The sequence below is a fragment of the Danio rerio genome, chromosome 23 (assembly GCF_052040795.2).
Source record: "Danio rerio strain M-AB ecotype USA chromosome 23, GRCz13ab, whole genome shotgun sequence".
Classification (NCBI taxonomy): Eukaryota; Metazoa; Chordata; class Actinopteri; order Cypriniformes; family Danionidae; genus Danio; species Danio rerio.
Genome location: NC_141043.1, coordinates 49,575,001 through 49,599,199, shown reverse-complemented (window position 1 = coordinate 49,599,199; position 24,199 = coordinate 49,575,001). Strand labels below are relative to the sequence as shown.

General features: G+C 42.4%; 1 protein-coding gene across 1 annotated transcript in view; it reads right to left on the bottom strand.

The window, feature by feature from the left end:
* Nucleotides 1-24,199, bottom strand: part of calcrl2 (calcitonin receptor-like 2) — a 35,764-nt gene that overhangs the window by 10,766 nt on the left and 799 nt on the right. Inside the window, exons 2-8 of the mRNA XM_087307943.1 lie at nucleotides 11,433-11,533; nucleotides 9,359-9,524; nucleotides 8,407-8,514; nucleotides 5,409-5,521; nucleotides 4,782-4,873; nucleotides 2,567-2,690; nucleotides 1,968-2,127 (exon numbers count right to left, since the gene is read on the bottom strand). Of these exons, the coding sequence (XP_087164069.1) occupies nucleotides 1,968-2,127; nucleotides 2,567-2,690; nucleotides 4,782-4,873; nucleotides 5,409-5,521; nucleotides 8,407-8,514; nucleotides 9,359-9,524; nucleotides 11,433-11,495 (826 nt within the window). The 5' untranslated portion in view covers nucleotides 11,496-11,533. The remainder of the gene's footprint in view (nucleotides 1-1,967; nucleotides 2,128-2,566; nucleotides 2,691-4,781; nucleotides 4,874-5,408; nucleotides 5,522-8,406; nucleotides 8,515-9,358; nucleotides 9,525-11,432; nucleotides 11,534-24,199) is intronic.

Here is a 24,199-nt window from a genome sequence, read left to right as displayed (position 1 = left end):
CGCCCTCAGTTATATCTGCGTCTAGGGTGGCAGAATAGAGGGAGCGGTGTCCCCGACACGACCCTCACCACCCACGCCCTCAGTTATATCTGCGTCTAGGGTGGCAGAATAGAGAGGGCGGCGTCCCCGACACGACCCTCACCACCCGCGCCCTCAGTTATATCCACGTCTGGGGCCTTAAAATAGAGAGGGCGGCGTCCCCGACACGACCCTCACCACCCGCGCCCTCAGTTATATCCACGTCTGGGGCCTTAGAATAGAGAGGGCGGCGTCCCCGACACGACCCTCACCACCCGCGCCCTCAGTTATATCCACGTCTGGAGCCTTAGAATAGAGAGAGCGGCGTCCCCGACACGACCCTCACCACCCGCGCCCTCAGTTATATCCACGTCTGGAGCCTTAGAATAGAGAGAGCGGCGTCCCCGACACGACCCTCACCACCCGCGCCCTCAGTTATATCCACGTCTGGAGCCTTAGAATAGAGAGGGCGGCGTCCCCGACACGACCCTCACCACCCGTGCCCTCAGTTATATCCACGTCTGGAGCCTTAGAAAAGAGAGGGCGGCGTCCCCGACACTACCCTCACCACCCTTGCCCTGAGTTATATCCACGTCTGGGGCCTTAGAATAGAGAGGGCGGCGTCCCCGACACGACCCTCACCACCCGCGCCCTCAGTTATATCCACGTCTGGAGCCTTAGAATAGAGAGAGCGGCGTCCCCGACACGACCCTCACCACCCGCGCCCTCAGTTATATCCACGTCTGGAGCCTTAGAATAGAGAGGGCGGCGTCCCCGACACGACCCTCACCACCCGCGCCCTCAGTTATATCCACGTCTGGAGCCTTAGAATAGAGAGAGCGGCGTCCCCGACACGACCCTCACCACCCGCGCCCTCAGTTATATCCACGTCTGGAGCCTTAGAATAGAGAGGGCGGCGTCCCCGACAGTACCCTCACCACCCGTGCCCTCAGTTAGATCCACGTCTGGAGCCTTAGAATAGAGAGAGCGGCGTCCCCAACACGACCCTCACCACCCGCGCCCTCAGTTATATCCACGTCTGGAGCCTTAGAATAGAGAGGGCGGCGTCCCCGACACGACCCTCACCACCCGCGCCCTCAGTTATATCCACGTCTGGAGCCTTAGAATAGAGAGGGCGGCGTCCCCGACAGTACCCTCACCACCCGTGCCCTCAGTTAGATCCACGTCTGGAGCCTTAGAATAGAGAGAGCGGCGTCCCCAACACGACCCTCACCACCCGCGCCCTCAGTTATATCCACGTCTGGAGCCTTAGAATAGAGAGGGCGGCGTCCCCGACACGACCCTCACCACCCGCGCCCTCAGTTATATCCGCGTCTAGGGTGGCAGAATAGAGAGAGCGGTGTCCCCGACACTACCCTCACCACCCGCACCCTCAGTTATATTCGCGTAGGGCGGCAGAATAGAGAGGGTGGCGTCCCCGACACTACCCTCACCACCCTTGCCCTGAGTTATATCCACGTCTGGGGCCTTAGAAAAGAGAGGGCGGAGTCTCCGACACTACCCTCACCACCCGCGCCCTCAGTTATATCTGCGTCTGGGGCCTTAGAATAGAGAGGGCGGCGTCCCCAACAGTACCCTCACCACCCGCGCCCTCAGTTATCCACGTCTGGAGCCTTAGAATAGAGAGGGCAGCGTCCCCGACACAACCCTCACCACCCGCGCCCTCAGTTATATCTGCGTCTAGGGTGGCAGAATAGAGAGAGCGGTGTCCCCGACACTACCCTCACCACCCGCACCCTCAGTTATATTCGCGTAGGGCGGCAGAATAGAGCCCCCCCACCCCCCATTGATTTTCACTTTATTGTTGAGGGCAATGTGACCGTCCTTTGCCTAGAGCGGCAGTTCCGCTTTCTCCGGCCCTGAGTGTAAGTAATAATCCCCCCAGTGTGCCGGAGTCTTATTATCTCAGGTGTGTTTGTGTGTCGTACCCCATCCGAGGATGTAATACCAGCCGAGCTGCTGCTCTCCGACGAACACGGCCACGATGATGAGTGTGTGCAGGTAAATGCCTTCACACAGCATCCAGAAGTAGTTGGAGCAGAAGGTGTAGTGCATGATGCTGGCCAGCAGCTTACAGCCCACCTGAGACTGAACACAACAGCAGACGCACATACTTAGCAATGCGTTCATACCGTCATCACGCCATTTCACACCTTAGAAACACTTATTTAGATACACATACAGTACCAGTCATGGTGGCTTATTAAATCAGATTATATAGAGATTATATAGAGTTGAAGGCAAAATTATTCATCCTCCTGTGAAAGTTTTTATTATTTTCCACATATTTTCTAAGTTTTAACAGAGAGAAGAACAGATTTTAATAGTTTTAATAAGTCATTTCGAATAACTGATTTCTTTTATATCTGCCATGATTCTGGCAAAGTAGTTCCGGCAGGTTTAGAGCGCATTACAGCTCCATATCACTCCGCTGAATGATTAGAGTTGTGTCCTGTGTTGGGGTAAAGTATTGCAAGTACATTTACATTTTACCAAGGAGTGTGTGAGGTGTGTGTTTTGCTCTTACGGAGTCAGTCCTGGTCTGCTGCTCACCGATGACGAAGTAAAACCAGCCGATGGTGGCGAAGGAGTTGAGGATGAAGGAGGTGAACATGTTTTTATGAAGCGTGATGCGCTGGCAGCTCAAACACCTGCACACAGACAACACCCTTAACACCGTCTGCATTTATTTATTTATTTATTTATCTCTTAAAGGGGCAGTTCACTCATAAATGAAGATTTACATTTATTCACTCAGATTAGGTCTGTCTGAGGTATTGGGCGGGGCTAACATACCTAACCACGCCCCTTTTAGCTTTCAGTTTTGACATCTCAAACAGTAATAAGGAGGAGGAGGAGTCTGTTTTTCCTTTTTCCTCATCTTTCTGAATGAATTGCCTACTTCACTACCAAGATTATAATAGGTTTGGATTTTACATTAGTTTTAGTTTTTATTTTGTTTTAAACTTTTTTTTTGTTTAAATTCAGTCAGTTTTTAGAGGGAGATTTACTAGTGTTTATTAGTTTCTATATTTTGAAATGGCTAAGTTTTAGTTTAGTTTTTATTAGTTTCAATATTAGTATAAAGCTATTTGTTAGGTGCAATATTTAAAATAAACAAAATAAATATTGTATAACAAAAGCTAAACCATACATTTTCTGAAACATGTATTCCGAGAACATATGAACACTACTATCTACCACTACCATCTACCCATCCTCAAACTCAAATACAGCAGCCCACAAGACAGCAGCCTTCAGTACAATATGTGTGCAAGGCTGCTCTGAGGTTAGTTACACAGTAGTGATGAGAAGATTAGATCTTTAATGCAAACCGGATCTTTTGTGATCTTCCCATGTTCGGACTCAACATATCAAATATGTGTCAGCAATCTGAATTTCAGTCTGAAAAACATCACCATGATCTGAAAAGTGTCTTACAATTACGTTTTGCAATCCAACTGAAGATTGATTCACTTATTTAATTACGAGTTATACATTACGAGTTTCTGTTCTGAAATAAACGTACGTTTGGCCAGATCCCCTCATTTAAGCCCTGGATTAAAACGCTGCAGTTGTTCAAGTCTAGTTCTGTCACAGCAGGCTGTCATGTACTGTTTGTGTTTGGTTCACTGAATCACACATGCACAGTATTATCGGTTCTCCACTTCCCAAATTGGATCTCAGTGTACTGTTCTAGTAACTGAATAACTCAGGATATATTGGTTTATTTTGAGTCAGACGGGTGTATCAGGCATGTTAAAAAGTAAGTTGTTTGTGGATAAATGCTTAACATTACTGGAGACGCGAATCGTTTCAAATGATTCAGTTAGATTTGGTGAACTAGTTCAACCGGTTCACTTAGAAGATCCGGTTAAAATGAACGATTTGTCCGTGATTGTGATCACTAATACAGAAATGAGACCTATTATTGGGCACAAATGTGTTAAAGTAATAGATTTAAGTCTCTGTATTTAATGTTGTCACCGTGCTGCTGTCATGTCCACTCATTGTTTTTGTCACAGGAGCAACAGCGAGGATGACTTATGGCTCGATCTGGCCAATAGCAGCAGGATTACAGACACTGAGGTGCCATACGGCGCAAACACCTGCAGTGCGAAGTAAATAGGTTTACTTCTAAAAGGCTTACAGTAAGATTATGTATTAAATACATTTACAAAGATGAAAATGAAGGAGGTTTTTGCTAAAACTTTAGTTACTTTCAGTTTTTATCGTTTTTATCTTATTTCGGTTAACAAAAATACATTTTATTATTCGTTGTTTTGTTTGTTTTGTTAACTATAATAACCTTGTTTACTACATCCCATCAGCTGGCAGTAAAAAAATAATAATCAAGCCATGTGTACTGTTTTTACATTTCTCTAGGAACTGCGTCACAATGCAAAAAAAAAAAAAAAAAACTCTCACAGCTTCAGGTATATGGGTACACTGATTAGAGGAGAACAAACAGCACAGTGGAGAATCCCAACAGTGCAGCAGACTCCACTGCTCTCAGTGATATCTGTGCAGGAGCAGCAGGAGCTGAGGAGGTTATTCTGTTTCTCATTGGATGGAGAAGCTGATTCATTCTCTAATGTTTCATGCAATCTTACAGTTTTGCACATAAATATATTTCTCATCTATAGACTAAACTTGAGGGAGAGTAAATGAAGGATATTTTCATTTTTGTGTGAACTATCCCTTTAAGAGTACTAGTGTGTGTGTGTGTGTGTGTGATGTACTTGAAGTAGGAGAAGATGCTTATGGAGATCATCAGAGAAATGATGGACAGAACGTGTCCCACCATCGCCAGATAATACATCACATACGTCACCTGAAAGACACACACACACAGAGGTTAGTGCCTTTTAAGCGTTTCAAATCACGAGGACACAAGACATGTCCTTATAAACCATCTTAACAGAGTAAGTAAAGTCATACACATCATTATATACATTTGTGTACTTGTAAATCACCAAAACCAGTACAAACACACACACACACACACATGCATGCACACAAACATATACACACACACACACACAAACACACACACGTTTAGCCGTATTAAAGAAGACATAGACTTCTTTTGTTTTTATATACAGATAAGTGAATGTGTGTGCATGTGTGTGTATTATGTGTTTGTGTCTGTGTTTGTTTTGTGAGTGTGTATGCACTTTGTGTATTTTGTGTGCTTGTGTCCACGTGTGTTTGTTTTCTGTGTTTATTGTCTGTCTGTGCATGTTTGTTTGTATTGTGTGTGTGTGTGCGTGTGTCTGTGTGTGTCTGTGTGTGTGTGTGTGTGTTTGTGTATGTATGTGTATATGAGTGTGTGTTTGTATATGTATTGAGTGTATGTTGTGCACCACCTTCAGCTTCTCTTTAGTGTACGCTGAACACTCAGTATAGTTTGACCACAGTCTGTTGCTCTCTGGATGGCGAAACCAGTGGCCATCTGCATCACACACTTTTGTCACTTTCTCTGGTCAACAACAAAAAAAATAGCAGAAATTATCATCTTTCACTCAGAATTTTACAATTTCAAAACAAGTGAAACCATTTTTGTGGAAGTGGGATAGAGTTTTGCAGGAGCTGGACTGAATCTTGCCGAAACAATACAAAATCTTCCGGGAAGGGAACAACCTTGTTGAAATGGGACTAAATCCTGCGGGAGTAGGACAGAATCTTATGAGAACGGGACAAAATCTTGTAGGAGCAGGGCAGAATCTTATGGAATCTTGCGGCACAGAATCTTGCAGAAAAGGTACAAAATCTTGCAGGACAAAATATTGTGGGGGCAAGAGTGACTCTTGCAGGAAAGGGACAGAATCTTGTGAGAGTAGGACTGAATCTTGCGGGAATAAGATAGTATCTTGTCGGAGAAGGACTGAATCTTGCTGGAGCAGGACAGAATCTAGTGGGAGCATGACTATGTCTTGCAGAAGCAGGACAGAATCTTGCAGAAGTGGGACTGAATCTTGTGGGAAAGGGACAGAATCATAAGGAAGCAGGACCGAGTCTTGCAGAAAAGGGACAGAATCATGTGGGAGAGAGATTAAATCTTGCAGACACAGGACTGAATACTGCAGGAAAGGGACAGACTCTTGCAGGACAGAATCTAGCAGGAACAGGACTGAATCTTGTGGGAAAGGGACAGAATTTTTTTAGAGTAGGACTGAGTCTTGAAAAACAGGGACAGAATCTTGCAGGAAAGGGACAGTATCTTGCAGGACAGTCTTACAGGAATGGGACTGAATCTTGTGGGACAGATTCTTGTGGAAGCAGGACAGAATCTTGCAGGAGCAGAACAGAATCTTGCGGGAGTAGGACTAAATCTTGTGGGAACGAGACTGAATCTTGCAGGAATAGAACTGAATCTTGTGGGAGCGGGACAGAATCTTGCAGACACGAGACTGAATCTTGTGGGACTGAATCTTGCGAAAAATAGACCGAATCTTGCAGGAAAGGGGCAAAATCTTGTGGAACAGAATCTTCTGGGAAAGAGACAGAATCTTGCAGAAGCAGGACTGAATCTTGTGGGACTGAATCTTGCGGAAAATGCACAGAATCTTGCGAGAAATGGACAAAATCTTGCGGGAAAGGGACAGAATCTTGTAGGAAAGGGACAAAATCTTGTGGAAACCAGACTAAATCTTGCAGGAAAGGGACAGAACCTTGCGGGACAGAATCTTGCGGGACAGAATCTTGCGGGAAAGGGACAGAATCTTGCGGGACAGAATCTTGCAGGACAGAATCTTGCGGGAAAGGGACAGAATCTTGCGGGACAGAATCTTGCAGGACAGAATCTTGCGGGAAAGGGACAGAATCTTGTAGGAAAGGGACAAAATCTTGTGGAAACCAGACTAAATCTTGCAGGAAAGGGACAGAACCTTGCGGGACAGAATCTTGCGGGACAGAATCTTGCGGGACAGAATCTTGCGGGAAAGGGACAGAATCTTGCGGGACAGAATCTTGCAGGACAGAATCTTGCGGGAAAGGGACAGAATCTTGCGGGACAGAATCTTGCAGGACAGAATCTTGCGGGAAAGGGACAGAATCTTGTGGAAACCAGACTAAATCTTGCAGGAAAGGGACAGAATCTTGTGGAAACCAGACTAAATCTTGCAGGAAAGGGACAGAATCTTGCGGGACAGAATCTTGCGGGACAGAATCTTGCAGGACAGAATCTTGCGGGAAAGGGACAGAGTCTTGCGGGAAAGAGACAGAATCTTGCAGGAGCAGGACTGAATCTTGCGGAAAATGGGCAGAATCTTGTAGGAGCAGGACTGAATCTTGCGGAAAATGGGCAGAATCTTGTAGGAAAGGGACAGAATCTTGCAGGAACCAGACTAAATCTTGCAGGAAAGGGACAGAATCTTGCGGAAAAGGGACAGAATCTTGCGGGACAGAATCTTGCAGGACAGAATCTTGCGGAAAAGGGACACAATCTTGCGGGACAGAATCTTGCAGGACAGAATCTTGCGGGACAGAATCTTGCAGGACAGAATCTTGCGGAAAAGGGACAGAATCTTGCGGGACAGAATCTTGCAGGACAGAATCTTGCGGGACAGAATCTTGCAGGACAGAATCTTGCGGGACAGAATCTTGCAGGACAGAATCTTGCGGAAAAGGGACAGAATCTTGCGGGAACCAGCCTAATCTTGCGGGAAAGAGACAGAATCTTGCAGGAAAGGGACAGATTCTTGTGGAAAATGGGCAGAATCTTGCAAGAAATGGACAGAATCTTGCGAGAAAGGGGCAGAATCTTGCAGGAAAGGGACAGATTCTTGTGGAAAATGGACAGAATCTTGCAAGAAAGGGGCAGAATCTTGCTGGAAAGGAACAGAATATTGTAGGAAAGGGACAGAATCTTGCGGAAACCAGACTAAATCTTGCGGGAAAGAGACAGAATCTTGCAGGACTTAATCTTGCAGGAGCGAGACTGAATGTTGCGGGACAGAATGTTGCAGGAGCAGTGCTGAATCTTGCAGGAATAAGACAATCTTGTGGGACTGAATCTTGCAGGAGCAGGACTCAAACTTGTGGGACTGAACAATCAGTTCTGGGGTCTCTACTGTAAATAGTCAGAACACGTCTAAAAACAAAGCTGTTTGTAAATGTTATTGATAACATGAGGTTCACAAAGACGAAAGATTCTCACCATGCAATGAACTTTACTTATATTCAACATTATTCGATCCATCATTTTATGCAATTTTTTCATATTAAAATTAAGTTTTAATTGGATTTTTTATCATAAAACACAAAAACACAAAAAACACAAAAGTGTGTTTTATAAGTAAAAAAACAAGTAACAACATTTTTCAATTGTGCTATTTCCTTAATTTTCTCATGTGATTGGCCTACCGGATGAATCAAAGTCCAGAAAGTAGGAGGGGCACAGCTGGACAGCGGTGCCGGGGGCGGAGTCTCCCCAACACAGCCACCCGTCCCATGTGCGGTTACAGTACGGGCCTGCAGAGGTAGAGGAAGGAAAGGAGGGAGAGAGAGAGCAGGTGTCTAATAAAATACAAACACTGCACCTAATAACTGCTTTTGCCTTAAAGATTGTGTGTATAAAATTATGCCAATGTGTATATGTATATTGTTTTTAAATGTAATTTGAATTATTGTGGGGGTTTTTTAAGGCTTTTTTGCCTTGGACAGGTGTTGAAAATAATCAAGTCTGCTAGAACACTTAAACAAACGCACATGGATTTTCCAGTGTAATTGTAATGTCCATGTCAAGAAAGTTAAACAAATTAATTTCACTTTTAGGCTATATTTAGGTTTCTTGTGAACACTTGCATTGTCTATATATTTATGGTAGTTTACCGAGGTGGATCAGAATCTAAAGCAGAAACACTGGAGACTGAAGTGGGAGAATGAGTGTTTCCTTACGACTCTCCAGTGTACAATCATAGGAAACAAACTCTGAGACGCTAAACATCACTTCCTGTCCTTCACAGTCAACAGTGGCCTTTTCCACTCTCACAGCAGTGCATACTGGGAGTTTAAACTCCACACCAGCGAGAGCTCAAGCCATCATCAGATAATAATTATATTAGAGTTTCTGAGCGACACCTTTGTTAGTTGTTCATTAAACCATTATCAACTTCCTTAATGAGCAGGGACTCCATTCATGGTTGTTAGTGTGTAGTTGCTAAGATGTTTGAGGTGCTATGTAGTTTCGAACTGGTTGCTATGCAGTTGCTAGGGTGCTAAAAGTGCTTGCTAGGACCGTCCACCAAATCCCCAGACAGCAATTTTAGCACGCTACAGCTGTGTTACTTCTGTAACTGATGTAACCGTCTCTCACCCGGATCAGTGCGCGGGGGGTCGTGCATGATTTTGAGGAAACACTCAAACTGAGCTGAAAGGATCTCCTCGCGGGTCACTTTAAAATCCGAGGAGGATGCTGGAATATCGGTCACCTCCTCTGCTGACATCATCACTGCTAAAACTCCATCATCACAGCGGCACACCTGCAACATCACATTAAACTGGTTAACCAGTGAAGAGGAATATTAGATATAGTGCTCATATAGAGAAATAATCCGGCCACTTTATTAGGTACACCTGACTAGTACCAGGTTGGACCTCTTTTGCCTTCAGAACTGCTTTAATCCTTTATGGCGTAGATTCATCAAGCTGCTGGAAACATTCCTCAGAGATTTTGCTCCATATTGTCATGATAGCATCACACAGTTGCTGCAGATTTGTCGGCTGCACATCCATGATGCCAATCTCCCGTTCCACCACATCCCAAAGCTGCTCTATTGGATTGAGCTCTGGTGACTGTGGAGGCCATTTGAGTACAGTGAACTCATCGTCATGTTCACCAGTCTGAGATGATTGAGCTTTATGACATGCTGCATTATCCTGCTGGAAGTAGCCATCAGAAGATGGAGACACTGTGCTCATAAAGGGATGGACATGGTCAGCAGCAATACTCAGGTAGGCTGTGGCGTTGATGCTCAATTGGTACTAATGGACCCAAAGAAAATCTCCCCCACACCATTACACCACCACCACCAGCCTGAACCGCTGATACAAGGCAGGATGATCCATGCTTTCATGTTGTTGAGGCCAAATTGTGAGCCGAGCATCTGAATGTGTCAGCAGAAATGGAGACTCATCAGAGCAGCAACGTTTCTCCAATCTTCTATTGTCCAGTTTTGGTGAGTCTGTGTGAATTGTAGCCTCAGTTTCCTGTTCTTAGCTGACAGGAGCGGCACCCGGTGTGCTCTTCTGCTGCTGTAGCCCATCCGCCTCAAGGTTGGCCGTGTTGTGTGTTCAGAGATGCTCTTCTGCAGAGCTCGGTTGTAGCGAGTGCTTATTTGAGTTACTGTTGCCTTTCTATCAGCTGGAACCAGTCTGGCCATTCTCCTCTGACCTCTGGCCTCATCAACAAGGCATTTGCGCCCACAGAACTGCCGCTCACTGGAGATTTCCTCTTTGTCGGAGCATTCTCTGTAAACCCTAGAGATGGTTGTGCGTGAAAATCCCAGTAGATCAGCAGTTTCTGAAATACTCAGAGCAGCCCGTCTGGCAGCAACAACCATGCCACGTTCAGAGTCTCTTAAATCCCCTTTCTTCCCCATTTTGATGCTCACTTTGACCTGCAGCAGATCCTCTTGATCATGTCTACATGCTGAAATGCAGTGAGCTGCTGTCATGTGATTGGCTGATTAGACATTTGTTTTAACGATCAGTTGGACAGGTGTACCTAATAAACTGGCCGGTGAGTGTAAACACTAGTGTTTATGAAATTTAATTCAACGTTTAAAAGCAACTTGTCGTGTGAAATGGAGGTTGCAGCAACTGCATCATTAAGCCAAAAGGTGGCGACAAACTGCAATCAAAAATTAATCCCACTAAAATAATTCTTCAAAAATGATCTTTTAATCAAACATGACGTTTTAATGAGGGATTTATTAATTCAATAACTAAAAATGAGACAAAAAAATCTATATAATGATGTGCTGTTGTTGTTCAAGATTACAGTATAATGTTAAATGAACACATTTAGGATCAGCAACAGTAGCTGAAAGCTGTTTTTCACATGCTACACTTAAATATTTAATATTATTATTACTTATTAAATCTAAAAAGCCGGGTATTACTTGATTTTAATTTTGTTAAAACCAAAAGCTCCTTGTGTACTGTTCGTGTGATGAACAGAAAGCTAATAACGTTTGTCTGCTCCGCCTTTTGCAGATCCAAAACATGATGAACAGCAACATACACCACTGTCCACCACACACATGCATGCGCACACACACAAGCACACTCTCACAGTGTAACAGGGTGTGTGAGTGCAACGGTTACACACACACACCCTTTCTCTGACACATGCACTCTCTTTCTGAGTTACACACACACTCACTCACCTGTGTGTTGAGCAGTGTTGCGAGCAGCAGCAGCAGTGGTGTGTGTCTGGTCATGATGTTCATCTGCCACTCAGACAGGAGGCGCTAGAGAGCATCAGCGTCTGCACACACACACACACACACACAAACACACACGTTTCATCCTCCAGTACAGACCGGCTGACGCTCATGAGAACACACACTTGTTTATTTTGCGAGAGGATGTTGCTGGCAGTCTATAAACACAGAGGTCAGAGCCCGCGGCGGAAGACCCCAGAAAACACACAACATCAACACACACACACACACACAAACACACACACTGTTACACTAACATACACACACACTGCTACACTCTCTCTGTTACACACACACTCTGCTACACATGCTCTCTTACCCCCTGTGTTACACACACACACAAACACTCTCTCTCTCTCTCGGTTACACACACTTCAGCTGTATAACAAACACACATTATAAACAAAACAATTAATAACCTAAAAAAGCCAATAAAACGATGTAATGTGTTGTTTTACATGCAAACAGTACAGATAATTATTATAATTATTATTTTTTAAATATATATTGACATTAATAATCAGTTACAGATTATTATTATTGAAACTACGACTATATAAGTGCATGTGGGATATCATACACACTTCTGCAGTTTCTACAACACCACTGACATACTGAGCTAAACGTCTGTTTTGCAGTCATGAGTCACGACAACAGCCGCCGCCGCTTTATTCCAGATTCATTGTGTTTGCAGTGAAAGAAAGGAAACGCATGGGCTGGGATTATTATGGGCTGGAATAATTGTGGGTCAAACAGCTAGACTAATCAAACCGTGAGAAGAAATGATCTGTGGATGAAACTCAGAGCACTTCTGACTGGTTGCTATGCTATGTTTTGAGTGGTTTTAGTGTGTTGCTATGCAGTTGCTAAGATGCTTTGAGTGGTTATTAGGATATACCGTTGCTAAGGTGTTTTGGGTGGTTGTTAGGATGTTGCTATGCAGTTGCTAAGGTGTTTTAAGTGGTTTTAAATGTTGCTATGCAGTTGTTAAGATGCTTTGAGTGGTTATTAGGATATACCGTTGCTAAGGTGTTTTGGGTGGTTGTTAGGATGTTGCTATGCAGTTGCTAAGGTGTTTTAAGTGGTTTTAAATGTTGCTATGCAGTTGTTAAGATGCTTTGAGTGGTTATTAGGATATACCGTTGCTAAGGTGTTTTGGGTGGTTGTTAGGATGTTGCTATGCAGTTGCTAAGGTGTTTTAAGTGGTTTTAAATGTTGCTATGCAGTTGTTAAGATGCTTTGAGTGGTTATTAGGATATACCGTTGATAAGGTGTTTTGGGTGGTTGTTAGGATGTCGCTATGCAGTTGCTAAGTTGTTTTGAGTGGTTTTAGAGTGTTGCTATGCAGTTGCTAAGATGCTTTGAGCGGTTATTAGGATATACCGTTGCTAGGGTGTTTTGGGTGGTTGTTAGGATGTTGCTATGCAGTTGCTAAGTTGTTTTGAGTGATTTTAGAGTGTTGCTATGCAGTTGCTAAGATGCTTTGAGTGGTTATTAGGATATACAATTGCTAAGGTGTTTTGGGTGGTTGTTAGGATGTTGCTATGCAGTTGCTACGGTGTTTTGAGTGGTTTTAGTGTGTTACTATGCAGTTGCTAAGGTGTTTTGAGTGGTTGTTAGGATAGACCGTTGCTAAGGTAGTTTGAGAGGTTGTTAAGATGTGGCCATACAGTTGCTAAGGTGTTTTGAGTGGTTTTAGTGTGTTGCTATGCAGTTGTTAAGGTGTCTTGAGGGGTTGTTAGGATGTTGCAATACAGTTGCTAAGATGTTTTGAGTAGTTTTAGTGTGTTGCCACATAGTTGCTAAGGTGCTTTGAGCAGTTGCTATTATATACAGTTGCTAAGGTGTTTTGAGTGGTTTCAGTATGTTGCTGTGCGGTTGCTGAGTTGTTTTGAGTGGTTTTAGTATGTTGCTATGCAGTTGCTAAGGTGTTTTGAGTGGTTGTTAGGATGTTGCTATGCAGTTACTAAGGTGTTTTGAGTGGTTGTTAGGATGTTGCTATGCAGTTACTAAGGTGTGTTGAGTGGTTTCATTGTGATGCTATGCAGTTGCTAGGGAGCTTTGTGCAGTTGCTATTATATACAGTTGCTAAGGTGTTCTGAGTGATTTTAGTGTGTTGCTATGCCGTTACTAAGGTGTTTTGAGTGGTTGTTAGGATGCTGCTATACAGTTGCTAAGTTGTTTTGAGTGGTTTTAGTGTGTTGCTATGCAGTTGCTAAGGTGTTTTGAGTGGTTTCAGTGTGTTGCTATGTAGTAGCTAAGGTGTTTTGAGTGGCTGTTAGGATGTTGCTATGCAGTTACTAAGGTGTTTTGAGTGGTTGTTAGGATGTTGCTATGCAGTTACTAAGGAGTGTTGAGTGGTTTCATTGTGATGCTATGCAGTTGCTAAGGAGCTTTGTGCAGTTGCTATTATATACTGTTGCTAAGGTGTTCTGAGTGATTTTAGTGTGTTGCTATGCCGTTTCTAAGGTGTTTTAAGTGGTTGTTAGGATGCTGCTATACAGTTGCTAAGGTATTTTGAGTGGTTATAGTGTGTTGCTATGCAGTTGCTAAGGTGTTTTGAGTGGTTGCTATTACATAGAGTTGCTAAGGTGTTCTGAGTGGTTTTGCACACATGCGCGCACACACGCACACACACACAATATAAATAAAAATAATAAAATCTAAAACCATTAAAACTAATAAAATGCCATTCTTGGTTTACTTGTAAGATATTACAGATAACGACGTTACATAAATAAATACATTTAAATATTTATAAATAAAGTATTATTAAATGATGTTAATACCTTTAACAGATACACAAACTACATACATTGGGCTGGGAGTATTATGGGTTGTTTCTGTAATAATGTATGGTCAAACTGCAAGGATAATCAAACCATGGGATGAAATGATCTGTAGATAAAATGTAACGTACTTCAGCATGTGTGTGTGTGTGTGTGTGTGTGTGTGTGTGTATGTGTGTGTGTTATTAGTGCATTTTTCCCTTTTGACTAAGCATCTCGAGGGACAGAAGCGAGTGTGTTTGTGGATGTTGTGTGTTTCCCATGAGCGCTCGGACGAACAGATCTGGAGTTTCAGGTCAAAGGTCACGGTCACAGACATGAGAAACATCCACACGTCCCAAGAGCTCCAACACTGCAGTGAAGATCCACACGCTCTCATTATGCCCCAGTATATCTCTGCAGAGCTCATACTGTGGTAAATTCACCGTAACACACAGAATCCGGGCTCGATGCTTCTATTAGTGCAGCAAATATAATAAAATATGCGAATGTTTAATTTCAGAGCATTTTGTTCAGTATTTAAGGGAGTGAATTTAAATAAATAAATAAATAAAGATGTACTGGAATATGATGTAATGCATTTAATATAACATATTAAAAGACCAGGCGACACAGTGGTGTCGCACTGTGGCCTCACAGCAAGAAGGTCTCCGGTTCCAGTCTCGGCTGGGTCAGTTGTTGTTTCTGTGTGGAGTTTGCATGTTTTCCCCGTGTTTGCGTGGGTTTCCTCCAAGTTCTCCGGTTTCCACCACAGTCCAAACACATGCGCTATAGGGGAACTGATCAACTACACTGGCCGAAGTGTATGAGTGAGTGTGTGCATATGAATGAGTGTGAATAGGTGTTTCCCAGTACTGGGTTGCAGCTGGAAGGGCATCCGCTGTGTAAAACATATGCTGGATAAGTTGGCGGTTCATTCCGCTATGGCGACCCCTGATTACAGTTTTTCTCAGTGGCTTTGGTGCATTTCTCACTACACTATTTACATTTGCACAACAGGTCATGCATTTCTCAAAACAATTAATCATTTGTGCACATCCTAGTAGCAGTTTCTCATTCCTTTCAACAAATTGCGAATGCTTTTAGACATGCATCAACTGCTTTCACACAACTCTCTGCTGTTTATAACATTATCATTTGCTTATGTCATGTCAGTCAAATGAACTAAACTTGTAATTGCTGAATTGTCATTTCATATAAAACTAATACTCCTCATTTTATCATTTGAGTCATTACATACAAAAATGTTGAACTAGTTGTAATATTTCTCTATAGAATATACATTTGTCTATACTAGTTTTTGAAGAGTTATGGTTTATTTTGTTATATTAGCTCCAGATTTAGCTTCAGTGCTGACTAAGCTAATGTATATGCACAAATATTATATTGTATATAAATAATATAATTATATAGTATAATAATAATATAATAAATCATTTAATAAAAATCTAAATTTAAAAGATAGATTTGTGAGTGGTGTATGCTGAGCAATGTATATGTATGCATGTATATATATTAGTGCGGCGTTAATGCGAGACTCATATCGGGCAATAAAAAAAGGTTGGGTTGGGATCTGGGTCTATTCTACACAAGCTATGATGACTTTCACCTTGATATTTTAGCGGGGATGTATACCTGACCGGTGAGCCATCTGACAAAACAGTGCCCTTCTGAATGGCAGGATGAAGCCTTCTGGAGCTTTCACTTACTTCGAAGACACGACTGACTACGCTTATCTGTCTGTCTGTCTGTCTGTAGCATATTATCCTTTACCAACTTCTTCCTCAAGGAGAGAGTTATTTCTGTTCTGAGAGCCAACAGGAAGCAGAAATAGAAGAGAGGCCTTACTTCCTGCTCTGTCTGTGAGTTTCCGTCCCGTCGCTCCGTAACATTAGGATAAAAATAAGCCATTGTTGCACCTGCACAAAACAGACGGACCAGAAAACCAGCAAAACCCGCACCGCAGACACCACTGCGCTTCTGTTTCACCACTATTCTCACATTTGTTGCGCATTTCAGTTCAGTTTCAGTTCATTTCATTGTTAGTTTAGTTGTTATGTTGTTTTGTTTTTTATTTAGTTTTTATATATTTAGTTTTAGTCACGGTGGCTCAGTGGTTAGCACTGTGGCCTCACAGCAAGGGTCAGTTGGTGTTTCTGTGTGGAGTGGGTTTCCCCCACCGTCCAAACACATGCGCTATAGGGTCTACTAAACTGGCCGTAGTGTATGTGTGTGTGTGAATGAGTGTGTATGGGTGTTTACCAGTACTGGGTTGCAGCTAGAAGGGCATACGCTGTGTAAAACATATGCTGGATAAGTTGGCGGTTCATTCCACTGTGGCAACCCTAAATTAATAAAGGGACTAAGCTGAAGGAAAATAAATGAATGAATAATTAGTTTAGCATTTAGCAGCTTACATTCACTCCTGTGCAAAACTATTTGCAATAAAAATAAAATAATAGTTTCACAAACCACACAAATGCGACGTAAACTAATGAAAAGTCAAATTGATGACAAAATTCTTCATATTGAGGTTAAACACGCCTAATTAGCATTGTTTTACATTTAATACAGTTTTCGGCAACTAAACAAACATTACAACACTTTTTATGCTTATATAGTACGGATGTTTTAATAAAATATTGCGTTTGACTGATATGTTTGGCGCCATCTACTGGTGTTTAACAGCTGCAGCTCTGATTTTACACCACAGAGCGAGTGCTTATTCTGAAAATGATTATAATTCATCATTATTATTTCATTTGTTAGCTTTTCAGTGATTAAATGTGATTTGTTTGTTTTGTTTCAATTAACGAAAATATTTTTTCACCAATAATTTTAGTTTGTTTACTAAATTAACCCAAGTGTGTAAACACTCACTCTGCAAACAATGCCTTTCCTATTAGGAGTTTTTGTCTTGTTTCTAGTTCACTCATTCATTTTATTTTTTGGCTTAGTCGCTTTATTAATCTGGGGCTGCCACAGCGCAATGAACCTTCAACTTATCCAGCACGTGTTTTACGGAGCAGATGCCCTTCCATCTGCAACCCATCCCTGGGAAACATCCATACACACTCATTTACTACGGACAATTTAGCTTACCCAGTTCCTCTATAGTGCATGTGTTTGGACTGTGGGGGAAACCGGAGCACCCGGAGGAAACCCACACCAACACGAGGAGAACATGCAAACTCCACACAGAAACACCAACTGACCCAGCCGAGACTCAAACCAGAGACCTTCTTGCTGTGAGACCACTGCTCCACCTACTGCGCCACTGTTTCTAGTCCAAATATCTAAATATTCTTAAATCAAGAAGCATTTTTAGACAAGCAAATAAAATAGTCTTGTGTTCAGAAACACTGAGTCAAAATGAAGAGTTTTTCCCTTAAAACAAGAAAAAAACCTGGAAATGGGATAAAAGAAACGTCAAAACAAAAACAAGCTTATTTTTCCTTCCCCATTGTCAGATTATTTACCTTGTTTTAAAGGAAAAACTCTCCTAATTTTGACTCATTATTTCTGAAAGCTAGACTATATTATTTGCTTGCCTAGAAAATGCTGCTTGATTTAGGAATGTCATGATATTACAAGACAAAACATCCAATAAGAAAAGCATTTTTCAGCAGTGAACACACAATCAAGAGCAATTTACAGACAGCAGGAACATATTTATCAGGATATCCGCAGCCAAAAACATCAAAAGCAATCAGGAGAAACTCTGGAACTCATCTTCATTCTCCATCACATCTCCGTTTGTTCACACTGAAGACACGATTCAGAAGGCTGGAGATGGCAAATGCTCATTTCATACAATTCATCATTCTCCTTCGGCTTAGTCCAGGGGTGGCCAACCCTGTTCCTGGAGATCTACCTTCCTGCAGATATTAGTTGCAACCCATATCAAACACACCTGAACCAATTAATTAGGACCTGAACACCATGTGATAATTACAGGCAGGTGTGTTGATTATGGGTTGCAACTGAAATCTGCAGGAAGGTAGATCTCCAGGAACAGGATTGGCAACCCCTGGCTTACTCTCTTTATTTAACAGAGGAATGAACCGCCAACTATTCTAGCATACGCTTTAGGCAGCGGATGCCCTTCCAGCTGCAACCCAGTGCTGGGAAGCACCCATACACACTCATTCTCACACACACACACACAAACTCATAGACTAAGTTCATCAATTCCCCTACAGCGCAATTCCCCAATATTTCTGCAGCGTCCACAGTGGATCACGTGAGCGTGACGGCCGCTGCACTGAAATATAACAAGCTTCTTATTTTCCCAATGCTGAGTCCAAAAATAACAGCGTATGATTGGAGGACAGCCAGACGACTCAAAGCAGACCAGAGAGTGTGCGCACGCATGCACACACACACACACACGCATACACCCATACACCCATTCTTCATTACCTGACATGTAAAATATTTAAACTATTTCTAACCAGATCTAGACCTTTACAATTACAGGAGAGAATGTGAGAGCTGTTTTACTGTACAACACACACTGTCACTGATATGGGGTTGCTAAGGTGTAGTCAGTTTGTTCTGGCTGGTTGTTAGGGTGATTTGGATCAAAAAGAATGTTCTGGATGGCTGCCAGAGTGTTGTCAGGGTGCTACAAGTGGATCAAAAAGTGTTCTAGGCGGTTGCTAGGGTGTTGTCAGGGTGCTCAAAGTAATCAAAGATTGTGGTTTCAAGGGTGTTGTCAGGGTGCTCCGATGGGATTATAAATTGTTCTGTGTGGTTGCTAGGATGTTGTCAGGGTGCTCAGAGAAGATCAAACAGTTTTCTGGGTGGTTACTAGGGTGTTGTCAGGGAGCTAAGAGGAGATCAAAGAGTTTTCTGGGTGGTTACTAGGGTGTTGTCAGTGTGCTCTAAGGGAATCAAAGAATGTTCCAGGTGGTTGCTAGGGGGTTGTCAGGGTGCTACAAGAGGATTAAAGAATGTTATAGGTGGTAACTAGGGTGTTGTCAGGGTGCTCAAAGTAATCAAAGATTGTGGTTTCAAGGGTGTTGTCAGGGTGCTTTGGGTGATTTAAAGAGTGTTCTGGGTGGTTGCTAGGGTGTTGTCAGGGTGCTCCGATGGGATTATAAATTGTTCTGTGTGGTTGCTAGGATGTTGTCAGGGTGCTCAGAAAAGATCAAACAGTTTTCTGGGTGGTTACTAGGGTGCTGTCAGGGAGCTAAGAGGAGATCAAAGAGTTTTCTGGGTGGTTACTAGGGTGTTGTCAGGGTGCTCCAAGGGAATCAAAGAATGTTCTGGGTGGTTGCTAGGGGGTTGTCAGGGTGCTACAAGAGGATTAAAGAATGTTATAGGTGGTAACTAGGGTGTTGTCAGGGTGCTCAAAGTAATCAAAGATTGTGGTTTCAAGGGTGTTGTCAGGGTGCTTTGGGTGATTTAAAGAGTGTTCTGGGTGGTTGCTAGGGTGTTGTCAGGGTGCTCAGATGGGATTATAAATTGTTCTGTGTGGTTGCTAGGATGTTGTCAGGGTGCTCAGAGGAGATCAAAGAGTTTTCTGGGTGGTTACTAGGGTGTTGTCAGTGTGCTCCAAGGGAATCAAAGAATGTTCCAGGTGGTTGCTAGGGGGTTGTCAGGGTGCTACAAGAGGATTAAAGAATGTTATAGGTGGTAACTAGGGTGTTGTCAGGGTGCTCAAAGTAATCAAAGATTGTGGTTTCAAGGGTGTTGTCAGGGTGCTTTGGGTGATTTAAAGAGTGTTCTAGGTGGTTGCTATGGTGTTGACAGGGTGCTCCGATGGGATTATAAATTGTTCTGGGTGGTTTCTAGGATGTTGTCAAGGTGCTCCGAGGGGATCAAACAGTTTTCTGGGTGGTTACTAGGGTGTTGTCAGGGAGCTAAGAGGAGATCAAAGAGTTTTCTGGGTGGTTACTAGGGTGTTGTCAGGGTGCTCCAAGGGGATCAATAGTGTTCTGGGTGGTTACTAGGGTGTTGTCAGGGTGCTCCAAGGGAATCAAATAATGTTCTGGCTGGTTGCTAGGGGGTTGTCAGGGTGCTACAAGAGGATTAAAGAATGTTATAGGTGGTAACTAGGGTGTTGTCAGGGTGCTCAAAGTAATCAAAGATTGTGGTTTCAAGGGTGTTGTCAGGGTGCTTTGGGTGATTTAAAGAGTGTTCTGGGTGGTTGCTATGGTGTTGACAGGGTGCTCCGATGGGATTATAAATTGTTCTGGGTGGTTGCTAGGATGTTGTCAAGGTGCTCCGAGGGGATCAAACAGTTTTCTGGGTGGTTACTAGGGTGTTGTCAGGGAGCTAAGAGGAGATCAAAGAGTTTTCTGGGTGGTTACTAGGGTGTTGTCAGGGTGCTCCAAGGGGATCAAGAGTGTTCTGGGTGGTTACTAGGGTGTTGTCAGGGTGCTCCAAGGGAATCAAATAATGTTCTGGCTGGTTGCTAGGGGGTTGTCAGGGTGCTACAAGAGGATTAAAGATTGTTCTAGGTGGTAACTAGGGTGTTGTCATGGTGCTTGGAGGGGATCAAACAGTTTTCTGGGTGGTTACTAGGGTGTTGTTAGGGTGCCCCGAGGGGATCAAAGAGTGTTCTGGGTGGTTAATAGCAAATATGTTCTGTGCGGTTGCTAGGGTGTAGTCTGGGTCTTCTGTGTTGCTAAGTTTATGTGTGAATGCAAGAGAGATGACAGGGTAAAACCAGAGTATCTGAGTGGTCATTAGAGTGTAGTCAGGGTGTTCTCAGTGGTTGCTAGGGTGTTATTTACTGGCCAGGCAGATGCTACATGTATATAGTATGCAGTGGAATTCAATCCTGATTGTCTAGTATGAGGATCTGCTGCTCCACATGAGGGATTTTGACCTGTTCAGAGAGGGAAATCTCCCTATATGGAGATCAGCAGCCGAGGAGAAACATCTGGAAGACTCACAATATAACTGGACAGACGGTCTGCTCCAAACTCTGCACGGAAATCTATTTAAAATCACAATTCCTAATTACTTTTAATTATACTGGACCACCTGGGATCACTCATATCAACCATATAATATACTTATTTACAATGAAACAAATGCTTTTCTTACAGAGAGTTTGTGTCTTGTTTGTAGTCCAAATATCTTACAATTCCTAAATAAAGAAGCTTTTCCAGACAAGTCAAGCATATTGTGTTGTTTTTAGAAATAATGAGTCTAAATGAAGAGAGTTTTTCCTTAAAACAAGCAGAATAATCTGACAACGGGGGAAGAAAAGTGATATTGTTTTTGCTTTAACATGAGATTATTTTGCTCAACACATGATCAGATTATTCTGCTTGTTTTAAGGAAAATCTCTTCAATTTGGACTCATTATTTCTAAATAGAAGACTGTATTGTTTACTTGTCTAGAAAATGCTTCTTGATTTCAGAAAATTGATATAAATGTTGTGTTTCTATATTGACACTTACACAAACTCTGAAGCTGAATTATACAACTTTACAAATTGCCAAAATCTCTTAAAGCCACAAACTAAATGCACAAATTGCACGACTCTGTCAAGGTTGTGACAGCCAGGAAAACACACACACACACACACACACACACACACACACACACACACACACACACTATTAATACCCCAAACAGCTGCCTGGCAGAGCAGCGTGTCCCTCAGCACAGAGTGGGCACCGTGCCCCCTGACATCTCTTTAGTGCACTCAGAAGGGAACACCATTCACTACATGCACAACGTATAGAGAAAGGCTGAATCACAATATAATACCTCAGCAGCACGCCACTAACATAAAAAAATGCCCTTCCTTTTTCAAAAATCCTTTTTTTAACACACTTTGACTGGTTTTTAATCATTTTAATTCTTTGTTTTGTATTTGTTTTATACTTTTTTATTCTTGTTCATGTCATGCACTTTGAATTGTATGAAATGTGCTTTATAAACACACTTGTCTTGCCTTTGCAGCGTGTGTAACTTCATTTTTATCTTTAATTTGGTCACAGCAATCACTGGAAAATTTTGGTCTGAAAGTACGTGATTTATTTTAAATATAATTACTGCGTTATACTAGAACCATAATACTCAACCTATATAAATATATAACTCACAATATACCTTTTATGATGCTACAAACGATTTTAAAAATAATCAGTGACTCATTTTGTGTGTGTGTAGATGTTTTTGTCTGTGTATTTGCGTACATAGAAAACTATACACTCAGCGGCCACTTTACACCTGTCTAACTGATTGTTAACACAAATTTCTAATCAGCCAATCACATGGCAGCAGCTCACTGCAATTCGGCATGTAGACATGGTCAAGAGGATCTGCTGCAGGTCAGAGTGAGCATCAGAATGGGGAAGAAAGGGGATTTAAGAGACTCTGATCGTGGCATGGTTGTTGCTGCCAGACGGGCTGCTCTGAGTATTTCAGAAACTGCTGATCTACTGGGATTTTCACGCACAACCATCTCTAGGGTTTACAGAGAATGATCTGACAAAGAGGAAATATCCAGTGAGCGGCAGTTCTGTGGGCGCAAATGCCTTGTTGATGAGGTCAGAGGAGAATGGCCAGACTGGTTCCAGCTGATAGAAAGGCAACAGTAACTCAAATAAGCACTCGTTACAACAGAGCTCTGCAGAAGAGCATCTCTGAACACACAACACGGCCAACCTTGAGGCGGATGGGCTACAGCAGCAGAAGAGCACACCGGGTGCCGCTCCTGTCAGCTAAGAACAGGAAACTGAGGCTACAATTCACACAGACTCACCAAAACTGGACAATAGAAGATTGGAGAAACGTTGCTGCTCTGATGAGTCTCCATTTCTGCTGACACATTCGGATGCTCGACTCACAATTTGGCCTCAACAACATGAAAGCATGGATCATCCTGCCTTGTATCAGCGGTTCAGGCTGGTGGTGGTGGTGTAATGGTGTGGGGGAGATTTTCTTTGGGTCCATTAGTACCAATTGAGCATCAACGCCACAGCCTACCTGAGTATTGCTGCTGACCATGTCCATCCCTTTATGAGCACAGTGTCTCCATCTTCTGATGGCTACTTCCAGCAGGATAACGCAGCATGTCATAAAGCTCAATCATCTCAGACTGGTGTCTTGAACATGACGATGAGTTCACTGTACTCAAATGGCCTCCACAGTCACCAGAGCTCAATCCAATAGAGCAGCTTTGGGATGTGGTGGAACGGGAGATTGGCATCATGGATGTGCAGCCGACAAATCTGCAGCAACTGTGTGATGCTATCATGACAATATGGAGCAAAATCTCTGAGGAATATTTCCAGTAGCTTGTTGAATCTACAACACCAAGGATTAATGTGGTTCTGAAGGCAAAAGGGTTTTGACCTGGTACTAGTAAGGTGTAACTAACAAAGTGGCCGGTTACTGTATATCAAACTACAAAGTTTTAATGTTAAGTCAATTCTTAATGTCTTTCCAGCTATATTTATGCACATACACAGTTGAAATCAATATGATTCACACTGCTGGGAACTTTGTATTCTTTTTTAATCATTGCCTAATATACCAAGGACATTTTCACAATATTTTTTTCTCATTTGTTTTATTTTGACTATAATAAAAGCAGTTTTTAATTACAAAAAAATTATAATATTAGGGTCAATATTATTTGCCCCTGATGTATATATATATATATATATATATATATATATATATATATATATATATATATATATATATATATATATATATATATACACTTTTTTTTTCGTTAGTCTTTAAAAAACAAAATGATTAGTGATTTTCAGGTATCATGTTTTTATGTTGGCAAAAAAAATCTGTTATTCCTAATGGAATTTATATATATATTTATGTGTATTTGTCTAAAAGTAATTTTGTAACTACTGACGATATTCCAGGTTTAAAATAAGATTTATTCATTTGGAGTTTTATTTTTGCATATAAAATGCGTGTTTTCATGC